Source organism: Dryas octopetala, chromosome 6 (genome assembly GCF_963921425.1).
Source record: "Dryas octopetala chromosome 6, drDryOcto1.1, whole genome shotgun sequence".
Lineage (NCBI taxonomy): Eukaryota > Viridiplantae > Streptophyta > Magnoliopsida > Rosales > Rosaceae > Dryas > Dryas octopetala.
In genome coordinates this window covers 12883259-12907345 of record NC_141371.1, presented here as the reverse complement: position 1 = coordinate 12907345, position 24087 = coordinate 12883259, and the positions used below count along the sequence as shown (strand labels likewise).

Here is a 24087-nt window from a genome sequence, read left to right as displayed (position 1 = left end):
GAATTGAGATGGCTTAAATAAGTGTGGTCGTGAGGTCTTTCTTTTGTTGTTGTGAAATATGGTCTACAAATAAACAAAGAGCAAATGACAACAATAGTACTTGATTTTTATTTTTAGTATTACTTTAGTCTAGGAACTTGTTTTTTGAATTATCTAATACGTAAACTTTCATTCGTGTATTACTTAAGTCTATTTCGTCAATTTATCCACTTTTTGTTGTCAATTTTAATCACGCGTCAAACATGTGAACTTATTTTGAAAGGTAAAAATGATAACCCACTTTCGTTTTATTTTCCAACGTGATATACGTGACTAAAATTGATGAAAAAATATAAATAAAATTGACAGAATAGATTAAAATACTACACTAGTGAAAGTGGACTATAAAATTCAAAATATAAGTTCATGAATTAAAGTGAGATTCGAGATAAAAATCCAGGATCATTGCTATAATTCTCTCAAGAAAAAAAAATTATCTCTCAATACTATATGGGTAGTGTCATTTCTCTCCGTTCTATCGAAATAGACTGTAGACTCAAATTCTTTCGCCAAGACTCTGATATAAAAAAGTACTGATTAAACAGACTAATAATAGTAGTTTGTAAGATAAGTGTTTGCATTTCGAAATTCAAGGATCAGAGAGCATTGGTAGTAAAATTTCTTACACAATTGAGTATTTGACCCAAAAAAAGAAAAGGAAAATTCTTCATGTTCTCTTGGTCAAGATAGAAAATTCTTCATAAAAAGAAAAAAAAATCTGAAGCCGGCAAAAAAACGACAAAAACGGCTCTCAGTCTCATTCTCGTTCAGGTGGTTCCAAAACTCCATTGCCTTCGGTTACATTTCAAAGTCTGAGTCCTCTCTCTCAGATTCATATATATCTATATATACATACATACGTACATATATATATATATATATGCACAGACCAGTCTCTCTCTCTTTCTCTCTCGTCAACCTCTCATGGCGGGTCTCTACTCTTCTTCTTTCAGACCCTCCTCTTCTTCTTCTTCCTCGTCATTACCATCTGCATCATCGTCTTCCTTCCAGACCTTCGCTTCGCGCCTCCTCCTGCTCCTCACCGTCCTTCCGCTGACTCTCGCCGGCTTCGCCTTCGTTCTCCAATGGCGCGGCGGCCTCAACGACCCCATCACCCGGTGGTCGCCGGACCACCACGAGTTCCCCGGAATGGTCGGCTTGGCGGGGCCCGCACTCCAGGCAGCTTCGCGCTCTTCGGGTTCGGACTGCGTCGATCTTCTGGGTCGGAGCCAGTCGCCCTCCTTCCCGTACTTTAAGGACTGGAAGTTCGATTACGGGTCCGATCTGAGGCCAAAGGTCAGTGCTTTATTTTTCTTTTTTGGTTGAATTTTGTTGGGTTTTTGAGGGTGGTTGATTGGTGTTTAATGAAATTTGATTGATGGGGTTTTGGATTTGGTTGAGTTTGTTTGGGTGTTTGGGGGGTTGATTGTGTTTGGATCTTGGGATCTGACATCTGGGTTTTGCTTGATTAGTGGTGATTGTGAGGGTATTTGGAGATTTTCTCTGTAGTTAATCTTGGTTTGTTTAGCATTTTTATGATAATTTCTGGTTAATAATTTCATGCATGTGACTTTTCTTGTTTTTCTTGATCTAAAATGATTGGTTCCAAAATTAAGCTCAATAGATAATGCAGCTTTAGATTAGAGAAGGTGGGAAAAAGGTTTAGATATGCTGGGCTACTATTATTTGGTTGTTTATACTTTATATCTAAGGATGTGTTCTGGTCTCATGATATAAATATAAGATATACTAGCGTTGATACACAGTATGGGCATGAAAAGGAAATGTCATGGCTTATGAGGCAATAGATATATTAGGGTCATTACTTGTGGATGAAAACACATCTTTGGGACATCAATATTGATCCCAAAAAAATAAAAAAAGAAGAAGAAGAAGAAATCATGTTGTGCTAAAGCAGGAATATCAATATTGACACTGAAATTTTCATGTATCCATGTTGATGGTTTTTAACAAATTGGTTGGTTCTCAATATTACATCAATATGTCACTGTCCCTTCCCAAATGATGGTAATACATCTCTCAAACATCAGTAATTGTGGATTTAGTTATTTCCCTGTTGGTAAATTTATTCTGTGTAAACCATTTCTTAGATACAAGTGACTGGCTTCCACCCTCCAACCCCCCCCCCCCCCCCCCCCTCTCCCCCTCCCTTCTTTTTCCCCTTTCTGTTCATTATGACTTCTCTGAGTCTAGTTTATGCCTAAGTCTTTTTATTTCTATGTATGGTCATGGATTTTCCAGTCTTCTCAATGTATAAAACGATGTGGAATCATGTTGTGGACTGATATTAGATGTTTGATTTCATACATTGATCGTGATGATTCATGTTTATACAACTAACAAGTGGGAAGTGTTTTATAACCAATCAGTAATATCTTCCTTGCCAGATATGTATTCAAACAAGCACTTCCGCTGGTTTAGAGCAAATTTTGCCATGGATCTTTTATCATAAGGTTATTGGAGTGTCAAACTTTTTCCTTTTTGTGGAAGGGAAGGCTGCGTCTCCTAATGTATCAAAAGTCTTAGAAACCATTCCGGTGAGTTCAACTCCATACTTCACCTAAAAATATTACTAGTGAACAACTCAATAAACTCAGTTGATGTCTATACAAGTTTAATTCCATTAGTTCTGGTTACCCAAGTATCCGTTCTCATGAGATAGAACATCTGTATTACAGGGAGTGAAGGTTATATACAGGACAAGGGAGTTAGAGGAGCAGCAAGCTAAAAGGTTGGCACTCTTTCGTTTTGAGTAGGTTGTCTTATTTTCTCCAATTAATTCCCTCAATGGGGAGTCTAGATAAAGAACTTTACCTCCAATGTTGTGTGTGAAATGTCTGGAGTGGACTCCTTCCCCAATTTTTTGATAAAAGATTAAAGAAGTTATGATTGGATTGTGGAACCTTTCAATGGTGTACATTTAAAAATTAAAAAATACATTTAAATTCGATATGTATGGCTAGACAACTCAAATTTATTGGTTGATTTTTATCAAAGGATTAGAATTGGAGGACCTTTTTTATTCTGTAGTTCATGTAGAGATTCTTTTTGTCATTAGAAACCTAAGGTAAAGGGTTTAAAGGAAAAACAAATTTTTGGCTGTCATGTAGAATGAAGGTAAAATTCTACCCATGAGGTAGCAAGTGTCAATTGAAACTTGAAAGAGATGAGCTCTAAAATGTCTCTTTAAAAAATAAAGAACAAAGGAAAGAAACAGAGACTTTATTAAATTAATATTCAAGAGAATTCAATAATATTGTCCAGCAGTGGAAAAGAAGTCCACCTGCAAAACAAGACAAAGAACGGAAGTTATCCTATTCCTTTCCTTTGGAATACACTCAATTACACAACAAAATACCGAAATAGCACACAAATTCAGCAAACTGCAGCTCCCCAACACCTTGAAGAATGAAGCGGAATATCTCTAAATTCAGCAGAGGTCGAAGCCCACAAAGAATCTTAAAAACCAATTTCTCTCAATATTCTCCGCTTTCTTTTTTAAAATGTCATTGAGTGCCAGGTGTAGATAGTCCTTTAACATTGGAAAATACTAATTGAGGCCCTTCATTTGTTGAATAATTGTAAATGATGAAGACATTCCTGTTGTTCATTCATGTCCTTTTCTACTATGAATCTGATGGTTTATTCATAATTTTTTCTGCCTAAATTTATATGTGTGGTGTTTAGCCGGATTTGGAATGAGACTTGGCTGTCAAGCTTCTTCTACAAACCATGTAATTATGAGTTGTTTGTGAAGCAATCCCTTAACATGGAGATGGCTATTGTCATGGCAAGGGTATGGAATTTATCTTGCATTGCATAACACAGTATAATTTCTTCTTTGTTTATCTTGATAAAGTTTGTAATATTTACTTTCTACTATTTTAGGAAGCTGGCATGGATTGGATCTTCCATCTTGACACTGATGAGCTAATATATCCAGCTGGCACTCAGGAGTATTCTTTGAGACAGTTGTTGTCTGAAGTGCCTGGAAATGTTGATATGGTTATCTTTCCAAATTATGTAAGTGAAAAGGCTTTAATTATATCTTGATTTTTTATTTTTTATTTTAATTAGATGCCATGTGGGTCATTAGGATATACAATGAAGACTGGCTGTCTTCCATTGTTTGAGCCCTGAGCTTCTGTGAAGATGGGATTTGTTTCTAGTTATCGGGTGGATTGCTAAAGTATATTGTCTCAACTAGATTGCATCATTGAATGTGGATTTTAGTCTTGTTAATATGTTGTTAAGGAATTATGGTTTATCAGACTTCCAGTCTCTTTGCTTTTCAAATTTATCGATATTAATGTCAGAATAAGTTTACATTATTGGTGACATATGCTTTCTCTTTTCCAGGAAAGTAGTGTAGAGCTAGACGATATCAAGGAACCTTTCAGTGAGGTATAATTTCTTCTATTTCATTTCTCACATGCTTTTTGTCTAATTTTTCTAGTTGCAAATACAACTTATAGTGTGTGAAGGCCAGCAACACGGACTTCATATATATATATGAAGGGTTTTATGCCCAGAAAAATCTTTCTGTCGCATAGATTGTTTTTGTTAATTGTGGAAAAAACATGATTTTTCAGAAAAGACCAGAGAATTTTCTAGGTCTATCTTGTTTTTTCTTTGTTGAGAAGAATCTTGTTTGCTATTATTACTCAGGACAAGTGAGTCAATTTTGTCAAATAATTACATTGTTTGCTTTTATAAACAACACAAAAGTTTCCATTGGCGAATATCATTATCTTTTTTTTTTGTTGTAGGTCTCAATGTTCAAGAAGAACTACGACCATCTTCCAAAAGATGTATATTTTGGCAATTATAAAGAAGCAACTCGGGGTAATCCAAACTATTTTTTGACCTACGGAAATGGGAAATCAGCTGCTCGAATTCAAGATCACCTCCGCCCTAACGGTGCACACAGATGGCACAATTATATGAAGACACCAAAGTATGATGGTTCAATTTAAAAAAATTTATCAACTTTTTAAATGTGTGTTATATATTTGTCCTTTTGTTTTAATAATTGACTAATTATTCAAGCCTATTCTGATTCTTGTGGACGTGTGTTTATGTTTTATATACTAGCTCTTTCTGCATGTAGTTGACTACTGGTGTTAATATTATTAAGTTATTATTCTTTTTTCTACAGAATGTGGAAGGTTTCTAAATTATGGTCAAAATATCTATATATTTAACATAAACACTTACACTTCATTCTTTAATCTTTTAAAGTGAGATAAAATTGGAGGAGGCTGCTGTTCTGCATTATACATATCCCAAATTTTCTGATTTGACCTCTAGACGTGATCGGTGTGGTTGCAAGCCTACCAAGGAGGATGTTAAAAGATGCTTTATGTTGGAATTTGACAGATCTGTGAGTTCTTGTTCCTATGTTCAGTTGGAAGTCATGTCAATTTATGCTTTTTGTTCCCTGATGTTTTACTCTGATTTTTCACCTGGACTTAACACCAGCTATTTTACTCTTGATATACGCTTGTCATGTCTGTAAATTTGTTAGAATTGTTATTATTGTAGTATATTGTGAAGATTTGTTCTAAATTTGTCATGTTTGTAATATGTCACTATTCCACTGCAACATTTTTCTTTCCTATATATATGATTTGCATTATCGTAAATGTGTAACTAATGAATATAAATCTTGTTGACGTCTCCAATGACAGCTAGTCTTTGAGGTGTCACCATATTTTAGATATCAGTTTCCCTTATTTATTAATGCAATTGTCCCAACAGTCGATTAAATTTGATTCATCTTATGTACCTCTTTCCTTACCTCTGTCCCTTTATCTTTTGCAGGCATTCATAATTGCTTCAACTGCAACAGAGGAGGAAATGCTTAGCTGGTAATTGTTTATGTCATGATTTCCAAAAGATTTTCCTATCCTTGATTTTAATAAAAGGATCTTGTGTGGCATCACTTTTTAAATGACAGTACACACATTTAGGCACTACATGACCTGAATGACTTCATTGTGGGTTTTCTAGCGTTTGATTAGTAATAGTTTTGCTCCTACATTGAACAGTATTTCTTTAAACAAGAAATTGCCGGAACTTCTTTATAATCAGATTTAAGCAGGTCTCAAATAGTAAGCTTCCTAATCTAAAACTCGCTTCTGTTGATTTAGGTACCGGGAACGCATTGTGTGGACTGACAAAGCACTAAACTTAAAACTTTTGAGGAAGGGCATCTTGACTCGGATTTATGCACCAATGGTTAGTTTGATAGGATTGGCTTGCCTCATTTTTCTTTCTCGGTTGAATTAATATGGTACCTAGTTTTGTACGCACATATCATAGTTGTGAGCTCGGAATCCTGAAACCCGTTGATTTCTTTTTGTTGCAGGTCATCATACAAGGTCTGAGGGAATCTGGTGCTTTCAGCTCCATAATTACATCAGCTGCACAAACAACTCTCTCAAAAGATCAGTTCCTGTCATCGGTAGAGAGTAGCAACTCCTCTAGGCAAACAACATCTGCAGCAATTACTTCAAGAAAGATTGGTAGAGATATAGATTCTCAAGCAACTGCAAGAAGGGTCTTGGAATTCATAGAGGATGCTTCTCACCCCTTGGCAATTCAACACCCGTCGGCGATCCCACCATTATCTCCTCCAGGATTGGTTGATTTTCCAATTGATACACATTTATTTTCTGAATCACAATGAGTGAGGCCTTGTCAATTTCCAGCGTCCTGTGTGAACAAGCCTGTTGAGAAACAAAATTTTTTTAGAAGAGAAAACTTGAGGGAGTGAAAGAAGCAAGTTTGGCTGTTGAGGATATCGTGTTTTGGTTTTTCAGTTCCATGGGGTTGTTCCCGATCATTACCCAAGCGCTGATGTACATTACAGGTTTAGATTAGAGATTTTGCGGAGTTAGAGGTTAGAGTGGGATTTGGATCGCAGGTTCTTAATTTTCTTAACTTGGTAGCTTTCTAGAGACCGTTCTGTAATCCATATTCTTGGTCCATTATATTCTTTTGTCTATACACATTGGATGGGGTTAATACTACAGTGACATATCCTCTGCAGAGAGGTCTATTACTTAAATGATGAAATTCACATATTGTCATTGATTTTCTCCATGTTTATTAATCAAACTCATGGGAAGTTGCCTACCAATCACTCCATTCCTTTGCGCTTGAGTGCTTGACTCTCAACAACTCTGAATTAAGTGGGGAAAAGCCCTCAGCGTGTAACTGGAAAAGATACGACTGCTCTCCTTGGGGGACTGTTTGCCCTGAAGGAATAACCCCACACTGAATGTGTGACCATGTCATACGACTTGAATTTCACGCCAAATTATTTTGGTTGATCATTATTAGACATGTACCTAGGAGGGGAAATACCCTTCAAAAAGGGTAAATACTCTTTAAATCGGAAAATGACTTTATTATGAATTAAAGTGATTTTTTTATAAATTAAAAAAATTTTATTATGAATTAAAATGATTTTCTTTATACCATTGGTGCATTTCAAATTATACCTAGTGACATTATAAGTCATAATTTGACGCTTTCCAAATAATACTATAGAGTTTTTCAAGTCATACTCTAAAGTTTCTCAAGTCATTCTTTGAGGCATTTCAAGTCGTTCCTTAAGGCATCCCAAGTCGTTCAGTGAAAATTTCAGTTGGTAACTCGAGATATTTTAAATGTTTATACTCTTTGTGCATTTTAAATTGTACTTAATGATATTCCAAGTGATGTTTTGACGCTTCTCAAGTAATACCCTAGAGTTTCTCAAGTCGTTCCTTAGGGCATCACAAGTTGTTCCGTGAGAATTTCAGTTGGTAACTTGAGGTATTTTAAATGTTTATACCCTTGTTGCATTTCAAATTGCACCTAGTGACATTCCAAGTCATGTTTTGACACTACCAAATTCATACCCTGAAATTTCTCAAGTCGTTCCTTAAGGCATCTCAAGTCGTTCCTTAGGGCATCCTAAGTCGTTCATTAAAAATTTAGGTTCGTACCTCGAGAGATTTTAAATGCTTAAACCCTTCATACATTTCAAATTGTATTTAGTGACATTCCAAGTCATGTTTTGACGTTTTTCATGACATACTCTATAGTTTTTCAAGTCGTTCCTTAAGGCATCTCAAGTAGTTAAGGCATCCTAAGTCGTTTCTTGAGAATTTCAATTCGTATCTCTAAGGTTGTTGAATATTTATACCCTTGGTGCATTTCAAATTGTACTAAATAACATTCCAAGTCATGTTTTGACGATTCCTAATTCATACCCTAGAGTTTCTGAAGTAGTTTCTTAAGGCATCTCAAGTCGTTTCTTGAAAATTTTAGTTCGTACATCGAGGTATTTTAAATATTTATACCCTTGGTGCATTTCAAATTGTACATAGAAACATCTCAAGTCATGTTTTGACGCTACTCAAGTCATACCATAGAGTTTCTCAAGTTGTTCTTTAGGGTATCTTTAATCGTTCCTTAGGACATTCTAATTCGTTCGTTGAACATTTCAATTCGTAACTCGAGGGATTTTAAATGTTTATACCATTGGTGCATTTCAAATAGTACCTAATGACATTTCAACTCATGATTCGACACTTCCCAAGTAATACTATAAAGTTTCTTAAGTCATACCCAAGAGTTTCTCAAGTCGTTACTAAGGGTATCCTAAGTTCTTCCGTGAGAATTTCAGTTGGTAACTCGAGATATTTTAAATGTTTATACCATTGGTGCATTTCAAATTGTACCTAGTAACATTCGAAGTCATGTTTTGATACTTTCCAATTCATACCCTAGAGTTTCTCAAGTCGTTCCTTAAGGCATCTCAAGTCGTTCCTTAGGGCATCCTAAGTCGTTACTTAGGGCATCCTAAGTCGTTCCTTAAGATTTTCAGTTCGTACCTCGAGTGATTTTGAATGCTTAAACCTTTGGTGCATTTCGAATTGTATCTAGTGACATTCCAAGTTATATTTTGACGCTTTCTAAAAGTTTCTCAAGTCGTTCCTTAGGGCATCTCAAGTCGTTCTTTAGGGCATCCTAAGTCGTTCCTTCAGAATTTCAGTTCGTACTTCAAGGGATTTTAAATGCTGAAAACCATGATACATTTCAAATTGTATCTAGTGACATTTCAATTCATGTTTTGACGCTTCCCAAGTCATATCATACCTTATAATTTCTCAAGTCGTTCCTTACAGCATCTCAAATCGTTCATTCGGGTATCCCAGGTCATTTCTTAAAGCATCCAAAGTCGTTTATTGAGAATTTCAGTTCGCACCTCGATGAATTTTGAATGTTTATACCGATTGTTGCATTTCAAATTGTACTTAGTGATATTCCAAGTCATGTTTTGACGATTCCTAAGTCATACCCTGGAGTTTTTCAAGTCGTTCCTTAGGGCATTTCAAGTCGTTCCTTAGAGCATCTTAAGTCTAAGTTTTTCTTTGAGAATTTCAGTTCGTACTTCGAGGGATTTTGAAAGTTTATACCCTTGGTGCATTTCAAATTGTATTTTGTGACATTCCAAGTCATGTTTTGACGATTCCTAAGTCACACCCTAGAGTTTCTCAAGTCGTTCCTTAGGGTATCTCAAGTCGTTCCTTAGGGCATCCTAAATCGTTCCTTGAGAATTTCAGTTCTTAACTCGAGAAATTTTGAATGCTTAAACCCTTGGTGCATTTCAAATTGTATCTAGTAACATTCCAAGTCATGTTTTGATGCTTCCGAAGTCATACCATATAGTTTCTCAATTCGTTTCTTAAGGCATCTCAAGTCGTTCCTTAAGGCATCTCAAGTCGTTCCTTAGGGCATCCCAAGTCGTTTCTTGAGAATTTCAGTTCTTACCTCGATGAATTTTGAATGTTTATACCCATAGTGCATTTCAAATTGTATCTAGTGGCAGTCCAAGTCATGTTTTGACACTTCCCAATTCATATCTTAGAGTTTTTCAAGTCGTTCATTAAGGTATTTCTGGTCGTTCTTTAGGGTATCCGAAGTCGTTCTTAGGGCATCTCAAGTCGTTCGTTGAGAATTTCAGTTCTAACCTCGAGGAATTTTGAATGTTTATATTCTTGGTGCATTTCAAATTGTACCTAGTGGCATTCCAAGTCATCTTTCGACACTTTCCAGTTCATACCCTAAAGTTTCTTACGTCGTTCCTTAAGGCATCTCGATCAAGTCGTTCCGTAGGGCATCTGAAGTCGTTCCTTGAAAATTTCAGTTCGTACCTCGAGAGATTTTAAATGCTTAAACCTTTGGTGCATTTCAAATTCTATAGTGACATTTCAAGTCATGTTTGGACGCTTCCCTAGTCATACATATAGTTTGTCAAGTCGTTTCTTAAGGCATCTCAAGTCGTTCATTAGGGTATCCCAAGTCGTTCCTTTAAAATTTCAATTCGTACATCGAAGAATTTTGAATGTTTATACCCTCGATGTATTTCAAATTGTATCTAGTGACAATACAAGTTATGTTTTAACACTTCCCTAAACCCTAATTCATACCCTAAAGTTTTTCAAGTCGTTCCTTAAGACATATCAAGTCATTCCTTAGGGCATCCTAAGTTCTTTCTTGAGAATTTCAGTTTGTACCTCGAGGGATTTTAAATGCTTAAACCCTTGGTGCATTTCAAATTGTATATAGTGACATTCCAAGTCATGTTTTGACGCTTCCCAAGTTATACCCTTTAGTTTCTTAAGGCATCTCAAGTCGTTCATTATGACATCTCAAGTCGTTCCTTAGGATATCGTAAGTGGTTCCTTGAGAATTTTAGTTCGTACCTCGAGGAATTTTAAATGTTTATACCTTTAGTGCATTTGTACTTAATGAAGTTCAGTTCGTATCTCGGGGGATTTTAAATGCATAAATCTTTGGTGCATTTCAAATTGTATGTGGTGACATTCTAAGTCATGTTTTTACGCTTCCCAAGTCATACCATATAGTTTATCAAGTGATTTCTTATGGCATTGCAAGTCGTTTTTTAGGCCATTTTAAGTCGTTCCTTGATAATTTCAGTTCTTACCTCGACGGATTTTGAATGTTTATACCCTGTGTGCATTGAAAATTCTACATTGTGACATTCCAAGGCATGTTTAGACGATTCCTAAGTCATACCGTAGAGTTTCTCAAGTCGTTCCTTAAAGCATCCTAAGTCGTTTCTTGAAAATTTCAGTTCGTACATCAAGAGATTTTAAATGTCTATACCGTTGGTGCATTTTAAATTGTACTTAATGACATTTTAAGTCATGTTTTTACGATTCCCAAATCATACACTAGAGTTTCTCAAGTCGTTCCAAAGGGCATCTCAAGTCTTTTCTTGAAAGTTTCAGTTCGTACATCGAGGTTTTTTAAATGTTTATACCCTTGATGCATTTCAAATTGTGACATTCCAAGTCTTGTTTTGACGCTTCCCAATTCATACTCTTGAATTTCTCAAGTAATTTCTTAAGGCATCTCAAGTAATTTCTTAAGGCATCTCAAGTCGTTCCTTAGCGCATCTTTAGTCGTTCCTTGAGAATTTCAGTTTGTATCTCGAATAATTTTAAATGTTTATATCCTTGGTGTATTTCAAATTGTATCTACTATCTAGTAACATTCCAAGTCATGTTTTGACGCATCTCAAATTCATACCCTAGAGTTTCTCAAGTCGTTCCTTAAGCCATCTCAAGTCGTTACTTAGGGCATTTTAAATCGTTCCTTAAGAATTTCAGTTAGTATCTTGAGGGATTTGGAATGTTTATACCCTTGGTGCATTTCAAATTGTATCTAGTGACATTCCAAGTTATGCTTTGACGCTTCCCAAGTCATACATTATAGTTTCTGAAGTTGTTCTTTAATAAATCTTAAATCGTTGCTTAGGGCATCTCAAGTCATTTCTTGATAATTTCAACTCATACATTGAGAAATTTTGGAAGTTTATACCTTTGGTGCATTTCAAATTGTATCTAGTGGCATTCCAAGTCATGTTTTGATGCTTCTCAAGTCATACCCTATAGTTTCTCTAGCCATTTCTATAGGCATCTCAAATCGTTTCTTTAGAAATCCCTATTCATTCCTTAATAATTTCAGTTCGTACCTCGAGGAATTTTGAATGTTTATACCCTTGATGCATTTCAAATTGTAGTTAGGGTATCCCAAGTCATGTTTTGACACGTCTCAATTCATACCCTAGAGTTTCTCAAATCGTTCCTTAAGTCATCTCAAGTCGTTCCCTAGGGCATCCTAAATCATTTTATGAGAATTTCAGTTTGTACTTCGAGAGATTTTGAATATTTATACCCATGATGCATATCAAATTGTACTTAGTCATGTTTTGACAATTTCTAAGTCATACCTTAGAGTTTCTCAAGTCATTCATTAAGACATTTCAAGTCGTTCCTTAGGGTTACCTAAGTTGTTTCTTGAAAATTTCAGTTCGTATCTCGAGGGATTTTGAAAGTTTATACCGTTGGTGCATTTCAAATTGTACTTAGTGACATTTGAAGTTATATTTTGATGATTCCTAAGTCATGTTTTGATGATTCCTAAGTCATAACCCTAGAGTTTCTCAAGTCATTTCATAGGACATCTCAAATCGTTTCTTGAAAATTCAATTCGTACATCGAAATATTTTACATGTTTATATCTTTGGTGTATTTAAATTGTATCTAGTGACATTCCAAGTCATGTTTTGACGCTTCCAAATTCATACCCTAGAGTTTCTCATATCGTTCCTTAAGGCATCTAAAGTTGTTTCTCAGTGCATCCTTAATCATTCCTCGAGAAGTTCATATCTCGAGGAATTTTAAATGTTCATACACTTGGTGTATTTTAAATTGTACTTAGTGACATTTCAAGTCATGTTTTGACGATTCCTAATTCATACCTTAGAGTTTCTTAAGTCGTTCTCTAAGGCATCTCAAGTCATTCCTTATGGCATTCTAAGTCGTTCTTTGTGAATTTCAGTTAGTAGCTCGAGAGATTCCGAATGTTTATACCCTTGGTGCATTTCAAATTGTATCTAGTGACATTTCAGGTCATGTTTTGACGCTTCTTAAGTCTTACCCTATAGTTTCTTAAAACATTCCTTAAGGTATTTCAAGTTGTTCCTTAGTGCATCTCAAGTTCTTCCTTAGGGCATCCTAAGTCTTTCCTTAATAATTTCAATTCGTACCTAATGACATTCCAAGTCATGATTCCACGCTTCCCAAGTAATACTATAGAGTTTCTCAAGTCATACCCTAGAGTTTTTCAAGTCATTCATTTGGGCATCTCAAGTCGTTCCTTAGGGCATTTCAAGTCGTTCCGTGAGAATTTCAGTTGGTAACTCGACGTATTTTAAATGTTTATACCTTTGATGCATTTCAAATTGTACCTAGTGGCATTCCAAGTCATGTTTTGATGCTTCCCAAGTAATACCCTCGAGTTTCTCAAGTCGTTCCTTAAAGCATCCCAAGTCGTTCCATGAGAATTTCAATTGGTAACTCGAGGTATTTTAAATGTTTATACCCTTGGTCCATTTCAAATATTATCTAGTGGCATTTCAAGTCATGTTTTGACCATTTCCAAGTAATACTCTAGAGTTTCTGAAGTCGTTACTTAGGGCATCTGAAGTCGTTCTTTAGGGCATCCTTAGTCTTACTGTAAGAATTTTATGTTGTAACTCGAGGTATTTTAAATGTTTATACCATTTGTGCATTTCAAATTGTACATAGTGACATTCTAAGTCATGTTTTGACACTTCCCAATTCATACCCTAAAGTTTCTCAAATGGTTCCGTAAGGCATCTCAAGTCATTTCTTAGGCATTCTATGTCATTCCTTGAGAATTTCAGTTCGTACCTCTAATGATTTTAATTGCATAAACGCTTGGTGCATTTCAAATTGTATATAGTGACATTCCAAGTCATGTTTTGACGCTTCCCAAGTTATGTTTTGACGGTTCCTAAGTCATACCGTAGAGTTTCTTAAGTCGTTCCTTAGAGCATCCCAAGTCGTTCCATGAGAATTTCAGTTGGTAACTCGAGGTATTTTAAATGTTTATACCCTTGGTGCATTTCAAATTGTACCTAGGAGCATTCCAAGTCATGTTTTGATGATTCCCAAGTCATACCCTTTAATTTCTCAAGTTGTTCATTAAGGCATCTCAAGTCATTCCTTATGACATCTCAAATCATTCGTTGAGAATTTCAGTTCGTAGCTCGAGCAATTTGGAATGTTTATACCCTTGGTGCATTTTAAATTGTAACTAATGGCATTCCAAGTCATGTTTTGACACTTCCCAATTTATACCCTAGAGTTTCTTAAGTCGTTCCTTAGGGCATCATATGTCGTTTCTTGATAATTCCAATTCGTATCTCGAGAAATTTTAAATGTTTAAACCCTTGGTGCATTTCAAATTGTATCTAGTGATATTCCAAGTCATGTTTTGACGCTTCTCAAGTCATACCCTAAAGTTTCTCAAGTCGTTCCTTAGGGCATCTCAAGTCGTTCCTTAAGGCATCTCAAGTTGTTATTTAGGGCATCCTAAGTCGTTCCGTAAGAATTTCAGTTCGTATCTCGGGGGATTTTAAATGCATAAACCTTTGGTGCATTTCAAATTGTATGTAGTGACATTCTAAGTTATGTTTTGACGTTTCCCAAGTTATACCCTATAGTTTCTCAAGTGGTTCCTTATGGCATTGCAAGTCGTTCCTTGATAATTTCAGTTCTTATCTCGACGGATTTTGAATGTTTAAACCCTGTGTGCATTGAAAATTCTACTTTGTGACATTCCAAGGCATGTTTTGACGATTCCTAAGTCATACCTTAGAGTTTCTCAAGTCGTTCCTTAAGGCATCTTAAGTCGTTTCTTGAAAATTTCAGTTCGTACATCGAGAGATTTTAAATGTTTATACCGTTGTTGCATTTTAAATTGTATTTAGTGACATTATAAGTCATATTTTTACGATTCATAAATCGTACACTAGAGTTTCTCAAGTCGTTCCAAAGGGCATCTCAAGTCTTTTCTTGAAAATTTCAGTTTATACATCGAGTTATTTTAAATGTTTATAACCTTGGTGCATTTCAAATTGTATCTAGTGGCATTTCAAGTCATGTTTTGACAATTTCCAAGTAATACTCTAGAGTTTCTCAAGTTGTTCCTTAAGGCATCTAAAGTCGTTCTTTAGGGCATCCTAAGTCGTACCGTAAGAATTTCAGGTTGTAACTCGATGTATTTTAAATGTTTATACCATTGGTGCATTTCAAATTGTACATAGTGTCATTCTAAGTCATGTTTTGACACTTCCTAATTCATACTCTAAAGTTTCTCAAATGGTTCCTTGAAGCATCTCAAGTAGTTTCTTAGAGCATTCTATGTCATTCCTTGAGAATTTCAGTTCGTACTTCTAGTGATTTTAATTGCATAAACGCTTGGTGCATTTCAAATTGTATATAGTGACATTCCAAGTCATGTTTTGACGCTTCCCAAATCATACCCTATAGTTTCTCAAGTTGTTTTTTAAGGCATCTTAAGTCCTTTCTTTAGGCATTCCAAGTCATTTCTTAGGACATCTCAAGTCGTTCTTTGAGAATTTTAATTCGTACCTCGAGAGATTTTGAATGTTAATACCCTTGGTGCAATTCAAATTATATTAAGTGACATTCCAAGTCATGTTTTGACGATTTCTAAGTAATACCCTAGAGTTTCTTAAGTCATTACTTAGGGCATCTCAAGTCGTTTCTTGAAAAATCCAGTTCGTACATCGAGACATTTTAAATGTTTTTATCCATGGTGCATTTCAAATTGTACCTAGTAACATCTCAAGTCATATTTTGACGTTACCCAAGTCATACATTTAAGTTTCTCAAGTTGTTGCTTAGGGCATCTTCAATCATTTCTTGTGATATTTTAAGTTGTTCGTTGAAAATTTCAAGTCGTAACTCTAGCGATTTTAAATGTTTATGTCATTGGTGTATTTCAAATTGTACTTAGTGATACTAAAAGTCATGATTTGATGTTTCGCAAGTAATACTATAGATTTTGTCAAGTTATACCCTAGAGTTTCTCAAGTCGTTCCTTAGGGCATCTCAAGTCGTTCTGTGAGAATTTCAGTTGGTAACTTAAGGTATTTTAAATGTTTATATCATTGGTGCATTTCAAATTATACCTAATGGCATTATAAGTCATGTTTTGAGGCTTTCCAAGTAATATCCTAGAGTTTCTCAAGTTGTTTCTTAGGGCATCTTAAGTCGTTACTTAGGGCATCCCAAGTCGTTCTGTGAGAATTTCAGTTGATAACTCGAGGTATTTTAAAATGTTTTATACTCTTGGTGCATTTCAAATTGTATCTAGTGACATTCCAAGTCATGTTTTGACACTTCCTAATTTATATTCTAGAGTTTCTCAAGTCTTTCCTTATGGCATCTCAAGTTGTTCTTTAAGGCATTCTAAGTCGTTCATTAAGAATTTCAGTTCGTAACTCGAGAGATTTTAAATGCTTAAACCTTTGGTGCATTTCAAATTGTATCTAGTAACATTCCAAGTCATGTTTTGACGCTTCCCAATTCATACCCTATAGTTTCTCAAGTCGTTCCTTAAGGCATCTCAAGTTGTTTCTTAAGGCATCTCAAGTCGTTACTTAGGGCATTCCAAGTCTTTACTGAAAAATTTCAGTTCGTACCTGAGAGATTTTGAATGTTTATATTATTGGTGCGTTTTAAATTGTACTTATTAACATTTCAAGTCATGTTTTGACAATTTTGAAGTCATACCCTAGAGTTTCTCATGTCATTATTTATAACATTTCAAGTCGTTTCTTGAAAATTTATTATTATTCACAATTTGTGTCGGACAATCTGAATTAAATAGTTAATTGTGTGGAGTTAAATTTGATGAATATTTGACACAAATACGAATCGACATTATACATACACCACTCGTTAACATTATACTTTGAAAATTCTAGTTTCATTTCCAATTCAAGACAAGTTATGATACATTTGTTGGCACCATATAACTGCTGATTAGATGACCAAAAATTCTATACTCTAAGAACCAGAAAGGGTACTTAACACATTAATTCAATTGTGACAAAAACGTTTTTACCATACATCCGTCCGTCTACATAGTAGCAAAATCCTTCTAACTCTACTTTACTGGCATTTTCATCAACAGCACGTGTATGTTTTTTCTTCTGATTTTTGGCTTGGGCGCACGTGCCTTCCATTTCATCAACTTGGAGGATCCATTTTTGCTATGGCTCGCGCTGTTTGCCACTTCCATAGTTCCGCTTCGGAGTAGGCCATGAATCAAATCCAACCCCTGCAACTAGGGTTTAAAACTTTCCTCAATCTCCCCAGGTTTCACATTTTATTTTCCTCTCTTTTTCATTCCTATATAAATATAGAACGTGTTTTTTTTTTTTTTTTTTTTCCTTTTACATATTTGTTGTGTTTCAATGTCGTAGCAATTTCAGTTACAGTTGAAATGACTGACCAACATTGTTAGCTTTGCAGTAGCTCCGAGGAATTTGATAACTGGAACATGGGTTTCTCTTGGAGTAAGAGCTACTGAAGCTGTGCCTAAACGCCGCGTTTCGAGCTCAACAACGAACCCTGTGTTTGAGGAAAATAGAAAGGAGAAGAAATTCAAAGGATCAATGGGTACAAACCCAAGTCCTCAGAAACCTCTTATCAAGGTTATACTCATAGGTCATGCCTCTATGTGACTTTCTTTTTTCTGGGTAATTTTGCATTGGTTTGTTATTGATGATGGATTCAAATTTTTAGGAAGATGGTGCTGAAAGTTATGTGTTTGAGATTGAGTGTTTTAAGGATGACCCTTCGAGAATAGATGCAATGACAGTTCAACAACTCAGAACAACATTGAGGTAACATTTCAAGTCTTAGTTCTTAGTGGGTCAAATTGGGAATGTTCCCTTTATGAATATAGTAACTAATTTTTTCTTTCTATGGTGTTGATCAATATAAAATGGTGGCCTTGATAATTTGATGTTATGACTTAAAAAAAGTGTTCTGCATTGGTTTGAAACTTTGAATTGCTTGTCAGGAATGTTGGGGTCCCTGCCAAAGGTCGTAAATGCGAGCTAGTGTCTGCATTGAAGTGCTTTTTGGAAAAGAAGATGGACGGTATCTATTTTTTCCATTTACTGTTCTGAAGATGTAGCCAAAGAAAGTTATTCTCAAAAATTTATTCAAAACTCTTTCTTTTCTTTGCATTGTTCTCTAGTTCACATGTTAGGAGTTCCTTTGCATTTGCAGGTGAAAGTTCCCAGGTGATAGAAGAACAAGTATCCTCCATTTTTGTTGGAAAAGTATCAGGGAAAACTGCTGAAACTTTGCCTGATGGAGACCAAGTTCAGAATGTCAACACTGCTTCAGAGGTTCATGCACTTCAAGGGAATAAGAAAAGGTCAAACAATTCATCAGTTAAGAGTAAAACTTTCGAAGGCGATAACAAGTTTTCCATGACAAAAGAGAAGCTGTCAATTGAATCTGATGAGGTTTCAGGTGCTGTAAAATGGTTCAACGAATCCTTTTAATTGAGTGTATTTTCATATGTTTATCTGGGTTCAGTTCATTTAATGAAGAGGACTGCTTGTACTTGAACTTTTGTTATCTTTCTAGGGGAGAAGCTCTCGAGGACAAGGAGGAAAGTATCATCAGAAACTGTTACTTTTGATGTCAAAACTGATAATAAAGTAGCTGAACCATGGACGCTTCTTGCACACAAGAAACCTCAGAAAGATTGGATTCCTTATAATCCTAGAACCATGATGCGTCCACCTCTTACTAGGGATGCAAAATTTATGAAGATTGTGTCCTGGAATGTCAATGGTGTAAGGGCATTATTGAAGTTAGAGGGATTCTCTGCTTTGCAGCTTGCCCAAAGGGAAGATTTTGATGTATTGTGTTTGCAGGAGACCAAAATTCAGGCAAGTATTTAGTTCTTAATTTGTTTCTTAAATGTTAATTTTTGTTGAGAATACAGTAGCTGAATGATTTTTCTGCAGTTAGTTTTACTTGTTCCAACATCATATCTTTCTCTGTGATTGGCAATTAACTGACTCTTTGGCTTCTGAAGTACTATGCCCTTTACCATGTTGTGCATTGCGTGACAATACTGTTAAGAAATTGGGATCAATTGCCTAATCATTATTTTCACATTATGGACCCATATAGGCCTAAAATTCATTTTCAAGAAGGTTTATCTATGAATAGGATTTGATTCTTGTGATTACATAAAGATATAAAATTTTTCTTGTTATTTTTTTTCAGTTTCTCTCTTCTGGTGCTTTTCTGTACATCCCACATATCAAGGTTGCTTCCCCACTGGCACTTATATAAGCTTGATATTTCAAGAAAAAACAAGTTCCATGTAGGGATTTATCCAAGACTATAAAGTGATCCTATTGCACCATCTACTGCAGTGCTACACCCCGCAATATGCATACTAAGTAGTAGCAAGCATTCCCGACTTAAAATTTTTAGGCAATTGTTGGAGCAGACTTTGGATGTTTGATGCATACAATATTGCTTTTGCCCCCTCTTTTATATGATATCAACTAAAATTTCAAATATTTAAGTTATTCCATTCAAAATAATAGATTATTTGGAACTGGAATATCCTTATGTCTGTCAGAGGTGATTTAAAATTTCTAATTAAGACAAACAAGGTAAACCGTATGATTTATGACCTGATGCCTTCTGAAATTAACTAACTATTAGACATGTTTTGAGCCTATTATTGGTTCAAAATATCAATGGATTCAATATGTATATATATATATATTTTTTTTTTCCCTTCAATTATGTTATGATGTTGTGCATCTAAATGTGCTAATTTCTAGTCTTAATGTCTTCATTACCAGTATCTCTGTTTTTTCAATTATTTATTTAATTTTGTGTGATAACATTTATTAATTTGGGAACAGGAAAAGGATGTTGAAGATGTCAAAAGGCATCTGATAGAGGGCTATGAGAATAGCTTCTGGACATGCAGTGTTTCCAAGCTTGGTTATTCAGGAAGTGCGATTATTTCTCGGGTATGTGTGTATTCTTTCTTCCCAAAGGCGCTTAACTTCATATATTTGGAACATCTAGTATTTAATTATTTCTGTTTGTTAATGTGTATAACACTCTTCATTTATACCTATCTTGCATAGCGTTGTGGCTGTTTAATATGCTGGAAACTTCAATTAAATGCTTAGTTCTGGTCACCTATTTATTCCTATGAAATGCTTTAACAAAATGTAGATTCCTTATCATGTTTTTAAATATTTAAAACCAAATAGTGAACCAAAAACTTCATACAGATGATGAGTTTAATGATAAATGTAATCTTGTTTCTAGCTAGTTCAAGAATATTTTGAAAGAAATGTGATTTTGAGAATAGAACTGTGGTTGATTTTTTTTTTGGTTTTTTTATAATGTATGATATTTCTGCAACAAAATTGAGAGTCTGAGAGTAGCTTTGTTTGCCAATACCCATTTGCAATTGCTTCAAGTAATGACTTTTCTTACTGGGATTTAAGAGTAAAATGAGTTTGATTCATTCTGTCCATTCATAACAATCTATTACCTCCTTATTTGAATTAAAACCATTTGCTTTTGCTTTTATATTGGTTTTTCTTGTTAATCTGCTAGTTAATAACTTAATGTTTGCTTTTGTCTGACAGATAAAACCACTTTCAGTTAGATATGGCCTTGGCATATCAGATCATGATAGTGAGGGCCGGATTGTAACAGCAGAGTTCGATTCATTTTATCTGATAAGTGGATATGTTCCTAACTCTGGAGATGGGTTGAAAAGACTGGTATTTAACCTCAAGCATTTTGCTGCCTAATTCCTGGGACTAGTATTAGAGGATGCCTTCTTGCCTAACAGCTCTGTTTTCTTTTTTAGTCATACAGGATTTCAGAATGGGATCCATCTCTCAGCAATTACATGAAAGTAAGTGTGCTTTTAGTTGTTTTCTAGGGGATGCCTTCTCTCATAAAGTATTCTGTCCATCAGTCTTTTGTTTGATCACATTGGATGTAATTCTTTTTTCACAGTTCATTGGATACAAGCCGAATTTCTTGTTATTTATGTTGAATATATCTTATTCGAGAAGTAAGCTAAGTCTTCAGGCAAATTCAATTTCATATTTAGAAAATTGCTTTCTCTTTGGCTGATTAGTGCTCACCAGTAATATTTCTTCTAAGTTTGAACAATCTAAAATTTGTCTAGACAGCATATCTTAGTTCTTAATTATCTATAACCTTAAATAGCACAACACCATAGTGCATGCAGGGTTTTTAAGTGTTCTATGTTCCCTTTTAGCATATACTCTTTGGTTGAATATTCTTTTCTTAATTCCAGCTATTTTATATGCTTTTAAAAAGCATAGTTGATATGACAATTGTATGGTAACCACTTGATGCTTATGGGCTCTTTCATTTTTTATCCAGGAGCTGGAAAAGTCAAAGCCTGTAATTTTAACTGGGGATCTGAATTGTGCTCATCAAGAGATTGACATTTATAACCCAGCTGTAAGTTATCCAGATTTTTTTGTGAATAAACCTTTAAGGTTCCCTGATTGATATCTCACCATAGGAAGAGTATCTGAACTGGGAATTTAGGCTAATAGGCTATCTATTTCAGTAAGGACATGTGTATACTTTAGCTTGGATACTATCTTTTAAGAGGACAATACTTGGGTAAAATTGCTTAGGTTAGTTTCCTTAGATTCACCAGATAAAATAAAAAAAAAAAAAAAAATTTCCTTAGATTCTCTTAAAAAATATTATAATTTAGATAATGAGATTAAATTTGGAAGTTACTACTCAATATATTTATTGCAATATATCATATCCACAATAATTCTTTAACAAATAATCACTATAATGCATGATTTAACCTATATTTTAAGAATGGTTTAAAACCTTTTTGAATTTATTAAGAAATTTAAGCGCTTTGATCAAATGTTAAAATCTCATGAAACAATTTGATTTTTTTTAGATTGAAAATTCTAGTCAGTGTATATAAGATGTGCCATGATCATTGATTCTAATGCTGAAAATGTGAAATCTTTAAAATGAACCCAGTGAACCAAAAATAAGGAACTTAACCTCAGTTTTTTCCCTTTTAAGGACTCTCCAAACTTCACCCAAAATTTTAAAAATTCTATGAAAAATGTCTATCTTAGAATTCTAATATCTCAATAGCCAAATTTCTGGTTTCAACTTGCAGTAGAGACATTGTATTTTTTAACTCGGCCAATTTAGGATACTTTACTAGTTTACTTGGATAAGTATCTTTTCTTTAGCACCTCCTCTTCAAATTACTAATAGCTCTTGATATGTGTTTCCTGATCTACCTCAACTCAATAGGTAAATTCAGCATAGGGATGCTTTTTGAGTGAGTTTGTATGATATAAACGGAGAATTTGAAGAGGCAGGAATATTAGACATGTAGGTAAAGTTCTACACCCACACAATAACATTTTATAGGATTTAATTTTGTCCCAATTCAGCAGTTGAATTTAGTGCTTTAATCTTGCACATAATGTTAATTAAATTTCCAGTCAATCCAATATGGGCAACCAATAGATTAAGAAGGTTAGAGTTATTGGGTTGACTTGAAATTTGACTAACATTATAAGCACACTTAGAGCATTAAATTCAACACGGTTGGATCAGAAAAAGATAAATCCTACAAAAGTTTTAAGTGGTGTAAATTAGAAGTGTTACACTGGTGTCAATTGATCCTATTCTTAGGTTAAAACAAATCCTGACTTTTGGTCATTTTCCATTCAAATTTTTTAACCCTTTCTTAGGCAACCCTCCAAGAAAAGTAAAAAACTGAGGTGGTAGAACATAATCAGTGGAGTGTTATGCCTCTCCAGTTTTTTTTTTTTTTTGATTGATGTTATGCCTCTCCAGTTGGTTAGCATACAATGTCATTTTTATTTATGTGTGTTTTTGTTTTTTTTTTCAAAATACAATCTATAGGGAAATAGAAGAAGTGCTGGGTTCACTGATGAGGAAAGGCAATCTTTTGGGACAAACTTTTTATCTAGGGGATTTGTGGATACCTTTAGAAGGCAACACCCTGGTGTTGTTGGCTATACTTACTGGGGTTATCGACATGGTGGACGCAAATTTAACAGAGGTAACTCTCAATCAATATTCCTAGATTTGATTCTTCAGTTTTGCCATTGCATTTGAACTGAGTACTTAATGTTAGTAACTTAAAACAATTAGTTTTTGTTCTGAGTGTTCTTTTAGCCCAGACATTCTAAGCGTTCATGAGTTCCGTACTTCTTTTGTGATCTTGTATGTGTGCATCAGTGCACTCGACAATTCGACATATTCATATCTAAGAAATAGTTTATAAATCAGAATGGCTTGATTGAGAACTTGGTCAAACTACTTAAATATGATCGGTGGTTTGTCGATCTTCTTTATTATTATTCTTATTGTTTTATTTTTAATTTTCATATTTACTTGGATTTTGTATTAGGGTGGCGGCTTGACTACTTCCTCGTCTCAGAATCCATAGCTGACAAGGTTCATGACTCGTACATTCTCCCAGATATTACTGGTAGCGATCATTGTCCTATTGGCATTGTACTTAAGTTGTAGGTAGGATGGTAACATCAAAACCAGTTTTGGTGGGCATTGTCAATGGCTTAAAATTAGAGCATGCAAGGTTAGAGGTGGAAATTTTGTATTGCCTTCACCTGTAAAGTTTAATTCTATGTTTAATATAATGACAGACATCCTGGTTCAAATACTTTGAGTACTTGGGTCCTCAATGTGACCAACTAGCGAAAAAATATTGTAGAGGTCTCAAGTTTTAAACTTATAATCTCCCAAACTCAAATAAAAAAAATAAAAAAGTACTCAACAAAAAACAAAAAAAATGGGAACCGAATCAAAACAACACCGTACAACACCACAAAATAGGCACAGACTAAAACTGAATGCGGAAGTTTACAACAAATAGGCACATAAGTTTTTATGGAAGAATCATCCTCATATTTACGCACAATTACTGTTTGTCTAAGCAGTATGTAGA

General features: G+C 34.7%; 2 protein-coding genes across 2 annotated transcripts; both read left to right on the top strand.

Annotated features, from left to right (window-relative positions):
• The first annotated feature begins 804 nt into the window (after positions 1-804).
• On the top strand, positions 805-7163 carry LOC147282510 (glycosyltransferase-like At2g41451). The gene is made up of 11 exons (XM_086246514.1): positions 805-1335; positions 2448-2597; positions 2739-2791; positions 3748-3856; positions 3949-4083; positions 4420-4464; positions 4830-5017; positions 5302-5443; positions 5884-5930; positions 6213-6300; positions 6431-7163. The coding sequence occupies exons 1-11, from the start codon at positions 964-966 to the stop codon at positions 6749-6751; spliced, it is 1650 nt and encodes a 549-aa protein (XP_086102640.1). The 5' UTR covers positions 805-963; the 3' UTR covers positions 6752-7163.
• A 10078-nt stretch (positions 7164-17241) lies between these two features.
• ARP (apurinic endonuclease-redox protein) lies at positions 17242-23796 on the top strand. Its single transcript, XM_086248076.1, has 12 exons — positions 17242-17363; positions 17512-17701; positions 17793-17893; positions 18073-18152; positions 18285-18533; positions 18651-18958; positions 19958-20068; positions 20702-20839; positions 20929-20976; positions 21477-21557; positions 23019-23178; positions 23530-23796. The coding sequence occupies exons 1-12, from the start codon at positions 17308-17310 to the stop codon at positions 23649-23651; spliced, it is 1644 nt and encodes a 547-aa protein (XP_086104202.1). The 5' UTR covers positions 17242-17307; the 3' UTR covers positions 23652-23796.
• Positions 23797-24087: the final 291 nt, after the last annotated feature.